Raw genomic sequence first — 12,829 nt, 5'->3', positions numbered from 1 at the left:
GAATTTTCAGCCATGGAGATTCTTGAAGAAGAAAGAAGCACGACTCTAGACGAAGTTGAAGCATTGAAGAAGACTTTGTGTCGCTTTCGGCGCGGCCCAAAGAAGCAAGCGTTGCAGACCTTTATGAAGTTCAAGTACCCCGCGACCCACACATCAGAGTGGGCCGGCGAAGAGTCCCTTCCAGGATTCCGGATGCTTTTGGCGATCTCCCTCGACGCCATACAGTTCGGTACCAGTACCTCACTTTGAAAAGGAGGGGATGTCAAGTGACACATCCAACCCTATGTGTCCGTGGACAAGCTACAGCATGATCAGGGTTCAGTCAGTCCACTCAGTCTAGATTAGAAGTGATCTGGCACTTTTGTGAGTCTATTCGTAGACCGTGCATGCCCAGTCACTTAGCATAGATGCATATCCTCTGGTTGCATACAACATGATCATCAGTAATCCCATCAGAATCCATTAGAATCAGTTAGGGGATTTTTCCAGTGATTTTAGCCTATTTTCCCTATTTTTGACATTTTTCACTTATTAATTTAAGTGACTTTCCAACAAAAGTAGGTAGGGCAATTTTGCTAAGAAAATATATAAGCAAACCAAAGTTGGCACTAAATGGCAGAAGAGGCAGCAGGAGCGCCACACTCAACAGACAACTTCTCAACAGACCCCCCCATTGCGTTTTTGGACAGCAGTAGAAAGATTGCAGATTTCAGCCCTTAGGTCGACTTCGTCATCACCGTCGTCATCGTCGACATAGCCTAGAATTGCATCAGTCATATGCGTCCCCATTGTACCAGATTGTGCAATCATAAGTAGACCACTTTCGCCGACGAGAGTGGGGCCTTCGGAGGAGGGTTTTACGTCTCCGGTGTCGTATCTCTCTTCTCTCTCTATCTCTCAGTCTCATACACTTGCACGCACAGTGTCCATTCACTTTGTTTGTGATCATAGCATTCTCTCATTAAGAACGGAAGGCTCTACCTTCCATAAGAACAAAAGAAACCTTGAGCACAGTTCGGAGCACTCATCTTGAGCAAAGCGCAAACATTCATTCCGCTGCACCTAACAACACGGCCTACGGGAAAGTTAAAAGAGCAATTTGATGCTCTCAGAAAAACATAAGAAACTTGCGGACAAGTACAAAAGGAATTTGGACTTAACAGTAAGTCAATTTGTCTTACTCAAGTTTGAGAAGACAAGACCAAAGAAACAAGCGACTTATAAGAGAAAGTGGTAAAACTTTCCAATCATTATTATGGACTGTTTAAGATAATTGACCAAGTGAACGATGTGACATTTCGATTAGAGCTACCACCTAATTGGAGGATCCATAATGCTTTCTATGTTAGTTTACTCCGGCCATATGTGGGACTGTTTCCAAGTCAGTCTATTGCTGAGGAACCTCTTGAGGTTGAGCCTTTGAGGAAACAGAAGAAATACTCCAACCGGAGCAGATCATTTATCATTGGCCACTAAAATCGAGAAAGATTACACGAAAGTATTTTGTATAGTTCAAGAGTTATTCTACTTTAGATGCTGAGTGGATGACCGAGCAAGAATTAGTATCTTATCGTGAGATTCTGAAAGGATATGTGCAAGCACTAGAGTTGAGGACAATTGTTTACAAGCTAGAGGGATGTTGCTAAATTGACTTTTTCGTATATTTCTGAGTAATTTCTATTGATTGAAATTAGGATATTTAAATGTGTACACTTGAACTGTAAAGTTAAGAGTTGTAGATCTACTGTAATTGGAAAAAGCCATAAAAAACGGACAACTCTGATGCATCATATGATAGGTGACATTAAGCATCGTGAAGGAGTTGTACCGTTAGTTCGGTGGGAGAGAACATGAAGTGGGTATTCCTGATGTGTCACATGATGGGTGACGGGAATATCGGATAGGGAATATTCCATTGGTTTTTTGGGAGGACATCCAAACTGAAAAAGGATTACGCGTAAAGACGCAGGCTCAAGAATAAAGATGGGTTCTGAGAAGCTTTTCTTAAAAATCGGAATATTCCAACAAGGAATCTGTCTGCATTGTATCTATGCATGAGAGTTGCATCCAGTGTCGCCTGGGAAGTGTTGTGTAGCATTAGTTTTCAGCTCACCGAGTTATATTGAGTTTTTTTTTTCCGAGAAAAAAGATCCTTCAATTAGTTAATAAAACTGCCCATAGGGCTACAAACCATCTCTACTAGAGAGGGCTACATCAAAAGCATGGGTAGACTCTCCCAGTGAGTAGACAAAATATGTACAATGAGGCTAAATCACAAAATGGGAGGAGGAAAGAGCCACACAGGTGGCCGGCCAATAGTGTCATCTGGGCACATCTGGGCCATGGTGAAGAAGGGCCCCGGGCGCCAGAGTCGCAGGAAAGCAAGCCTCTCTGCGCCCCCGCATGCGGTCAAAGCAACCCTGAAGTCTCTCGAATTGACCCATGAGAGTATGGATCAACTCCAGCCAAAAGTCATGAACAGTCTGTGCCAGTGGGACAAGGCGAGCCTCGAAGATGCGGAAGCAACGGGCCCGCTAAATGAACCAGAGTGTCAGGCCACAGACGAGCTCCCAACACACCTCTCTCATTGCATCAGTTCTGGGGGGTAAGCTCTATAGTTGGCTGAAGTGTAGGTCGACCCCCTTGGATCGCTATCATCTTGCTGGTGGAAAATAGCTCAAATTGGAGCGCACGGCCCGTGAGGGTGGACTAGGCAGCAACTAGCAACACCCCAAGTATACTTTTGCGCTGTGGAAAGAGCTGACATCAATTGAAGAACCCGAAGCCAAACCTGCTGTGCCATGAGACAGTCCCATAGACAGTGATACTGACTCTCCAAAGTGAAAGCGCGAAGCAGAAGGTACCGGTAGGTGCGCGTCGCGATGTAGTGCAGGATTGGGGCAAGAAGCAGGAGGCACAGAGCAGCAGAGAGCTAGCGCTAGAGATTGAAGCAGGGAGAGAGAGAGAGCTCACGTTTTTGGGGAAAACTCAATAAGTGAGTTTTGGGTTTTCCCACTTTTATTATAAGTGACTTAAAAAAAATGTGTCCAGGTTCAATGTGAACCTGGACAAAGTATAAAAATATACAAAAAGGGGTTATTTACAGAGTTACCCGGAACGGGAACAGGGAACGGGAATGGGGGCCTCCAGAACGTTTTCGGAACGGCCCCTCCCCCAAAAGGTGGAATGGGAATGGGGGCCGGAACGGTAAGTTTAAAACATGCTTAAATTAGGTTAGATTTAACCTATATGTTAGTAGAGAGCCATACACACCCATTAGTCCAAGTAGAATCCTATTTAGGCATGCTCTGCAATGATTCTTCAGTCTTAAGGCTTACACCCGATTGCGCAATACAATGTACACAATACATGAATTGGGATCATCCTTTACAAAAGCATCTTGATTCTTCAAAGTTCATACTACATAGAAAGAACATTAACTCAAAGTTGAAGAATAGAGTCCAGTCTCCACACTAAAGCTTAGAGCAAAAAGATGATAGATCATAGATTATAAAGATGGCTTACAAGGCCAGCCAAGGCGCTACAAAAAGACATGTAGAGGCTTCAAGGGCTAAATAACAATTGTAAGAGTCAATAGGTGACATGTCAAGACTCAATCACTCATATAGTAGTGCAATATAAAAAGGGGGCAAAGCCGGCGGCCACAACGGAAACAAATATCAAAAACCAATGAGCAATGAGTCATGACTCATGCCTGATGTTCACCTCTGGGTAGGGGCAGAAGAGCATCCCACCTCCCAATCTGTAGTGGAATCCTGGACGTCGTGAATATCATCCCAATCCTCCTGCATAGGCTCATCCTCATGCGTAGATCCTCCTGCCTCTCCAAGCATCTCTGTCTCTGCCTCCATCTCCCACTGTAGAAAGGGATCTGTCACTTTGGATGCTGACTTGCAAAGCATTCTTAAGTTTGCACTGACAAAAACAAGGTCATTTGCTTTCTCCACTCCAAGTCGGTTTCTCTTTCTAGATGCAATGTGGCTATATACACTTCTCAATTGCTCCAAGTAAGAGGAGCTAACCGCTTGGTTGAGAATGCGGACGGCAAGTCGCTAAAGATCGGGACCATCTGAACCATTTTCTTGCCACCACAAGACAGAGGAAATCTTGGGGTGATCAATTTGGGCATCAGCTATCCCAAATGATCCTCACATATCCCTGTTAAATGCAAGCTGATCCTTTATTTTGGGTTGCATGTCACGATCAGGGTGAAGCTTCTTCAAGTTGGTGTTCCAATGTGTGTTCACCTCCGAATCATGCTCCTGTCCTGCACCCTAGAACTCTGGGTCCAACACAAAAGCTGCACCATGAAGAGGTGAACTATAGGCATTCCACCTGCTACTGCAAAGCTCTTTGATTTCTTCGAGCCTATCTGGGTTCTTCTCATGCTCTTCAAGAGCCTCGACCATGCGATCCATTGCTTCATAGACCTTGCCAATGCAAGGTTGTATACCATCCATCACTCTAAGCAAGTGGATCACTGGTTTCACCATTTTGTCAATACTCTTTAGGGACTCCCAGAACTCGGGATCCTCCACCTTCCCTGTACAAATGATCCATGTGGCTATACTTGCATGGATAGTCTCAACAAACTCTGTACTGATGAAGAGCTGCCGCACTGCACTTTGACACTCTACAAAGCGGCTCACCATTAGATAGTTGTAGGCGAAGCGGGTCTCACAATACTTTAGAAGCACTTTGCCCCCCGAACGCTTCAAGAACTCGGCTCGAAGTATGTTGTGGTTGTTGATGAAAGCAACCACCTTGGACGTGGATGCAGTGAGAGGCTCTATCCAAGGTAGTTTGCCGAAATCCTTCAAGAGGTTGTTAAGGCAATGTGCCATGCAGAAGCACACAGTGATGTGAGGATAAGCGCCTTCCAAAATAGCTCCAGCTGCCCTGTTTGATGCCTCCCCATCGTTGACCAGACCTATCGCAAGGTCCAACCCAATGGTCTCTACCGCGGAGGCCCACTCACCCGCAAGGACATCTGCTGATTTTCCCGTCTCCGTGGCGTCATGGGAGTGGGCAAAATACATTTCCCCTTTGGAATAGGCAACAATGCCATGGATGGACCTGGTCCTAGTGTCGCTCCATCCATCCGCAATGAGGGTCACGTTATACTTCGTCCATTGCCTCTTCATGTTGAGGGTTACCATCTCCACAACGGCCTTCTCTCTATCGAGTAGAGTAGTACGGAGGGCCTCGGAAGAGGGTGGCACGTAGTGTGCTCCATACTCGCCAATCCTTGTGCACATGGTCTTGAAGTACTCCGACCTAGACATTGCACACAAGAGATATTAGTATTTACTATTTAGATGAGAATGAGAATCGAGATGATTGATTATATGAAAATGATAGTAAGTCTTACGGAGCCTTTATGAAGGGGATGTGATCGTGATAGAAAAAGCAGGCAACACTTGTATCCACATCCTCCTTTCTTTTTGGATCCCAAGTGGTATGTAGGGTGCGTTGGTGAGGATTGGAAGTGGAGACCGGAGTAGTGTTAGGCATTGAAAATGCTGATCGAAATGATGTCACCACCGTCTCCTTTGTTGCCGCATTGCTATCACCAGCAACCGATGAAGAAGGTGTAGAAGAGGGAAAAACCAAATTGTTGGGGTCGATTGCGGGACACTTAGGCCTTGCCGCTTCTTTCTCTTCTTTGTTATCTTTGATGGCGGCATCCTTGGCTTCAAATTCCTTCAACCGTTGCTTGTTGACGGCCTTGCATATTGCTACTTGTTGTCCTTCTAGCTTAAGGAGGTGAGCACGGACTTTGGTTGTGCTGGATTGCCGTTCGAAGCCGCATAGTTTGCACTTCCATGCACGGGCACCACCGGCCTTTCCCAACACTCGGGAATGCACTTCGTTCCACCATGAAGCTTCGTCCTTCTTCTTCGCGCCCAAGGGCACGTGTTCACTTGATGCGGAAGCTTGGGCCATGATGATGATGAGAGAGAGAGAGAGAGAGAGAGAGAGAGAGAGAGAGAGAGAGAGAGAGAGAGAGAGAGAGAGAGAGAGAGGAAGCTTGAGCCTTGAGGCCAAGAGAGAGGGAGAGAGATGAGAATGAATGAATGAACTTTGAAGGCTTGAGCAATGAGCCTTGCCAAGGGATGCGGAGAGAGCTTGATGGAGAGGGCCGAGGCTAGAGGCTAGAGAATGTGAAGCTTCAAGCTTGAGCACGAGAACTTCAAGAAGCGGCAACTTGCAAGCCACCGTTGACGGTTGTCGACCTTCAACCTTGGCCCTTGAGGCTTGAGAAGTTGAGAGAGATGAGGTTTAGGGGAGGCAAACATGCCCTTATATAGGTATTAGGCCCCTCACCCTGTCACGAGGACGTGGCAACTGCTAACCTTAGTTGTTGGTTTCTTTCCAATGATTTTTGTTTAATTTTTGAGACCCTCTTTTTGAAGTTGCAAATGGTCGGACATTGTATGGCCAATGTGAACGGTAGTTTCACTCGCAGACGGGAAGTTGGTCGGCACTGGAACTCGTAAAGTAAAAGGATGTCTAGGCTCAGTTCAAGATCATGTAGGTCCCCCCATCGCACTTAGCAAGTTGGTGGATACTAGGAAGTGAATTCAGTAAAGGCATAAAGTCAAGGTGGGATCACCAACAGAAAGTATCCGACAGTTGGGCCACATTGCAGTTTTGGATGCGGTCCCAATGAGGATAGATGGTCAGATGACTAGTGGGAGCCCAACAGAAGTATCTCCTAAAATTTAGGGAACTGCTATTTTGGGCCGTGAATTGTGTTCGCGTCATTACCTTGGGTATGACTAGGGGAACATTTTATTACTCTGCTGCAAAGTCAACTGATGCACCAGTTGAGAGATTTTTAAGCAGGAAGCCCAACGCGGGGAAATTGCATGTATTAGTGCCAAGTTGCACTTTTTGGCCAATTTACCAAGTTTGAGAGAACAGAACTCGTAACTAACTTTTTGGAGTAGTTTTGGAGTCCGATAACTTTGATTTTTAGCCATTTCTCTCCATTTTTGAGCTTCCCATGACTTTATCTAGGTCCAAGGGGCTCATTTTTAGCATTGGAAGGCATCAGATGCGTGTTTACAGGGTTGTTTTGCTGCGTTTTCAGCGATGCGCAGGTTTTGGCAGCCATGGAAATCGTCCTCTCTTTGCATCTGTTTGTTCACAGACGCATTACAGGTCAAGGACAGCAGAGGGGGTGCTAGATTTATGCTGGGGGGATGCTTCATTGAGAACCTGTCTCACAGGTTAAGAGCTATGGAGTGCTTTCTTTTTCTCCCATGTACAGTGTGGTGCTAGGAGTGATGCCCTGCACACTACAGATTGCTCTCTCTCCCCTACGTGCAGTTATGTGATGCCCCACGAGAGGGCTCTTCATTTGACTGATGTACAACTGTGTGGGTTCATGCTTTTGTGCTGAAGCAAGAGCCTCCTTGAGTAGGAACAAGGGTAGCTAACTGCTACTCCAAAGCAGGCACCGGTGAGGGTCATAACCTCACCGTACAGGTGCGAATTCAGCGCTGTGTATGTGCTGTAAATTGACTGTTTTTCAGCCATAAGGACGCCAGAACCCTTGGGAATCGTGCCCCACTGGCAGAGGATAGCTAGGGGACTGTTTGGGGCTGAAAACAGGGCAAAAACCAATAAATACAGCGTGCTGAATTTACTGTTTTTGGGCAGGAATCAGAGGGTTTATGCCAGTGGAAGAGTTCCAGTAGGGGAATTGGTTTCGCGCAAGTTTTGGGGATGTTATGCTGCCGAAATTTGGTCAAAACAGGTGGTATCTAGCTCGATACAGATAAAGGATTCCCAAGACTCTTCTTTGTAATTTACCCTCCTAAAGAATAAAGAAATACCGAAAGGGGCGCCGATTTTGGGGCCTAAAGGTTGTCGGCGTCTTGCTCCTTTGCAAAGTGCTCTTTGTGTGTGTCTAAAGTAAAGAATTTCGGGTGAAAGCCAACGTCTACCGCCCTACGGGCCAGTTTCACACCCCCTCTCCCAAGCGTCCAAAAATGCCACCTTAAACGGCTATTTTTTTAATAAAAACGGCCATATTTTTGAATTAAAAAAATATGCCGTTCCCACAGCCGGCCGTTCCGCGTTCCCTCACCGCGTTCCGCCCGTTCCGGCTCCGTTCCGGTTTTACATCTGAACGAAATGTCGTTCCGCCAACGTCGCCGTTTCGGCCAGCCAACTCCTGCAGGAACGCGTTCTGAGAACGGCAAGGACCCGTTCCGGCCGTTCCTTGTCACTCTGGTTATTTAGGCCTTTAACCTTACAACAAAAAGGGGTTATTTAGGCCTTTAACCCAACAACCTCCCACTTAAAGGCATAAATGACGCCTTTAAGTTAACCAACTTCCACCAGCTGTATGCAATGCTCATGTTGAGCCTTAATAAGACTCTTGGTGAGAACATCTGCAGGGTTATCCTGTGTATGGATCTTAGTCAGCATGACTAGACCATCCTCCAATACCTATCGTATGAAGTGGTATGGCACATCTATGTGTTTGGTATGCGCATGAAACGTGGCATTTTTGGCTAAATAGATAGCTCTCTGGCTATCACAACCCAACACGGATGTATGAGCAGGCATGCCAAGTTCTTTTGCACGTCTGCCCAACCAAATGGCCTCCTTTGAAGCCTCTGTGGCTGAAATATATGCAGCCTCAGTAGTACTCAATGCCACAATTTTCTGCAACCTAGAAAACCAAGAGACTGCACCACCACCAATAGCAAATACATATCCACTAGTAGATTTCCTGGTATCCATGTCACTTGCCATGTATGTGTTGCTAAATTGGCTTTATCTAACAAAAAAATAATTCTAAATGAATTATTGGAATTTTAAGTGAGAAGGTTTTTCTCACTGGAGACATCCTAGTACAGAGTATTCTTGGTGCGTCATTCAAAGTAATGACGGGAGCACTGTGAACGGGAATATCTGTAAGGCCACCAAGAACGGGTACTTCTGATGCGTCACATCGGATGGGTGACAGGGAGCATCGGAAAGAAGTATCCGACCATCCGGGAATGGACATCTCTGATGCGTCATAGGATGGGTGACATAGAGCATCGTGAAGGAGATTGTACCGTAAGTTCGGTAGGAAAGGACTAGGTGATGGGTATTCCTGATGTGTCACAAGGTGGGTGAGGGGTGCATCGGAAAGGGAATATCCATAGTCGGGAGGAAATTCCGAACTGTGTTAGAATTGTGCACAAGGAAAAAGCAAGCACTTGAATGAAGATGGGTTCAGAGGAAACTTTGAGGAAAAACATATGCTTTTTGAGAAAGCGGGATTGCTTTTCGGGAAAGCAGATACTTTCCCGCGAGGAAGTTTATGTTTGCATTGCAATTGTGCGTGTGATTGCATCCAGGGACGCCTGGGAAGTGCTGTGAAAGCATTGTTTTTAACTTATAAGGTTTTATTGAGTTTTTGGGTAGGTTCAGACTATTTTTAAAATACTCCGGCCGCCCATTTAATAAGTGGGCAGCCATCTGATAAATAAGGCAACAGATCAGCCAGCGTTTTCTTTCTCTTTTTCTGGCAGAACGGAAAAAAAAATGAAAAAAAAATATTATTAAAAAAAAAAAAAAAAACGGCCGCGATCTCTACGCGAGCAGCTATTTGTGCCGGTGGGTAGGAGCTATAAAAGCATCACATGCCCTCACTCAGAGGGGAGGACCAATCTTTGCAAGGAGGAGATGCTACTGCAGATTTCAGCCGTAAATAAGACGTTGCCGGTGATGCCCATGGCTGCCCCAAGTGTACCAGATGTCGCCAAGACCCAGTGCGCGAGTTCCCTCGCGAAGAAGTGCCTACGAAGCGTTTTTCCATCGCGACAAGTTGCTGTTTTTCTCTGTTTTCAGCCCATAAACGTCGTAGACGGGGCTGATTTACGAGAAGGAACCCGAGAACACACCTCTTTTGTGTGTAGGATTGGAAGAGAGGATTTTCTATGGAGAGATCTCTTCCGAGGAATTGCTTTTCGAGAATCGAGTTGCGTTTCGAGCGTCGAGACTTTGAAGGTAACGATTTTCATGTTCTGATCTTTGAGTATTTGATTGCAGGTGTACTTCCTCTTCGTGAGGGAGTAGGAGCAGAGGAAGGCATGAGCCTCTGCAGGAGAAAAGCGCTCTGAGGAACTAGAGCCAGATCAGCCCAAGGGTTTCGTACCCGAGTTTGGGAAGTAGATCCACGGATCGGAGAGAGGTAGTCTCTCAAGTTGTGATCCGGAAGTTGGGATTCCCAAGTAAGGACTTCGTGTCCGGGAAAGCAGAGTTGTTCTGCGGGAAGAGGACTCTGGAAAGAGAGTTGGAAAAGAGTTGCAGGGATGCCATGCCCTGAGTCTGGAAGGTGAGATCCAGAGGCGAGAACCTTGATTCTCGAGGAATTGGAATAAGGAACACAAGTTCCTTGGAATAGGGTTTTGCCCTAGGAATCGGAAGCTGAGGCTACCAGGAACCATCAAGTCTTATTCTAGAATGAACGTGGTAATACGTTCGGTTCAAGTGGTTGTATAGACTTCTCCTCAGTAATAAAGATACTATTACGGGAGGGGACCAGCCCATCTTCTGGTCCCCAATACTGTGTCGATCTTCTCACTCTCTATCTCTCTCTATATTTATTTCTCTCTATATCCTCTGGCTTCAGTAATAAGTGATAAATCCTATTTATCCGAATGTATTTTATATTGTTATGCGCTCCCGTTTGTGACAGTATGCATCACAATATCCCTACAACTTTAAGCCACCTTTGCCATAGCAAATACACTTTGATTGTGTACCTTTCAAATATCTCAGAATGCATTTGACAGCTTCCCAATGCGCTTTGCCAGGATTCGACATGTATCGACTAACAACTCCCATTGCATAAGCAATGTCTGGACGAGTGGCAACCATAGCATACATAAGAGAACGACAAGCTGATGCATAAGGGATTCCCTTCATTGCTTTCAATGCCACGTCATCCTTTGGGCAATCTACCTTGGTAAGCTTAGTGTATGGAGGTAAAGGTACTGAAAGAGGCTTAGCATCAGCCATATTAAACCTGTCAAGCACTTTTGCAATGTACTTTTCTTGAGATAAAAACAACAATTTCAGCTTTCTATCTCTTTTAATACGCATGCCCAAAATATGCTCTGCATCACCTAAATCCTTCATAGCATTTAGCTTACATTTCAGAGCATCAAGACTAGTCTTATGTTTTCGGGCAAGCAGCATGTCATCACCATAGAGAACAAGAATGATGGGACTACCATGTTCATCCCTTTTCGTATACAAACAATGATCTGCATGGCTGCGTTTAAAGCTTTGAGACAGCATAAAAGTGTCAAACTTCTTATACCACTGCCGTGATGATTGTCTCAAACCATACAGAGCCCTTTTCAGTTTGCATACTAGTTCCTCACGTGTAGGAACTATAAAACCTTTAGGTTGTTTCATGTATATGTCCTCTTCAATGTCACCATGCAAAAACGTTGTCTTTACATCCATTTGATTCAATTCCAAATCAAGCACTGCAACGAGAGCAAAAAGGACACGTAAAGTTGTAAGCTTTATAATAGGGGAAAAGATTTCTTGAAAATCAATTCCTTCTTTCTGTGCATGTCCTTTTGCAACCAATCTTGCCTTGTACTTTGGTTTTTCATCCACATTTTTGCAACCAATCTTGCCTTGTACTTTGGTTTTTCATCCTTTCCTAGTAGAGTCATCAATGAATGTAACAAAATACAATGCACCACCAAGAGACTTAACAGGCATAGTGCATACATCAGAGTGAATAAGATCAAGAGGATTAGCTTTGCGAGAGACACCATTAATAAGAAGATTTCTTTTGTTTTCCATAAAGATAAACGTTACAAAAACCCAAGTTTTTGCCTTTTACATCAACCCTCTTCAGAGAGGAAAGCACATTAATATCCTTTTGGCTCGTATGGCCAAGTCTCTTATACCACAATTCCGTGTGTGAAGAAACTTCAGCAACAACAAGAAACTTGCCAGGCAAAGCTTTGCATCGAAGATGGTACAAAGTACCTCTTTTTGACCCTTTTGCAACAAGCATAGAGCCCTTAAGCAACTTCCATGAACCCCCAGCAAAGATGATAGTATAACCATGTGCATCTAACTGGCCAACAAATAACAAACTTTTCTTAATGCCTGGTACAAACCTGACATCATTCAACACGAGCTCTTGACCATTGTTAAGAGCCAAACGCATAGTACCCATTCTCCCAATATTGCACGCAAAATTATCACCAAGATACACCTTGCCATAATTACCTGCAGCATATGTAGCAAAACACTCCAAAGATGGAGTCACATGGAATGAAGCACCCGAATCCACTATCCATGATTGGGATAGGCCATCATTAGCACTAAGCAATGCATCAATGACATCTTTCTTCGAGATAAGCATGTGTTCTGCATTAGCTATCACCAAATCTGAGGGGCACGAAGCCGCAACCAAGATTTCCTCAACGTTTGACAACTCCTCAATGACCACATTAGAGGATACATTTGCATTCTCAGCATCCTTGGAGGAATCACCTACTGATTTTTCCCCTTTCTTCTCATCTTTCTTCTTCTTTTCTTGCGTCTCCTTCTTCCTTTCCTGCTCTTTCTTGAAATACCTGCAATCGGGTTTCCTGTTGCTTGCATCACGCTTTTGATTTCTACCTCTTGCAGTGTAGGCAGAACTACTACCTTCCCCACTAGACTTGCATCTAATCTCTTCATTGAGAATAGACCCTCTCACACCGTTTACGTGAGGGTGGGACTGTTGCTCAAGGAGACGACCAATGTTTCCCAAGTATCTGGC

General features: G+C 45.0%; 2 protein-coding genes across 5 annotated transcripts in view; one reads left to right on the top strand and one right to left on the bottom strand.

Annotated features, from left to right (window-relative positions):
* The window catches only part of LOC147431981 (uncharacterized), an 85,076-nt gene that overhangs the window by 24,777 nt on the left and 47,470 nt on the right, over positions 1–12,829 (top strand). The window lies entirely within an intron of this gene.
* Positions 4,296–5,967, bottom strand: LOC147431982 (uncharacterized). Its single transcript, XM_086491511.1, has 2 exons — positions 5,393–5,967; positions 4,296–5,298 (listed from the first exon to the last, which is right to left on the bottom strand). The coding sequence occupies exons 1-2, from the start codon at positions 5,965–5,967 to the stop codon at positions 4,296–4,298; spliced, it is 1,578 nt and encodes a 525-aa protein (XP_086347637.1).

This window comes from Adiantum capillus-veneris, chromosome 20 (genome assembly GCF_014529385.1).
Source record: "Adiantum capillus-veneris isolate H3 chromosome 20, ASM1452938v2, whole genome shotgun sequence".
NCBI lineage: Eukaryota > Viridiplantae > Streptophyta > Polypodiopsida > Polypodiales > Pteridaceae > Adiantum > Adiantum capillus-veneris.
This window is presented reverse-complemented; position numbering and strand designations above follow the sequence as displayed.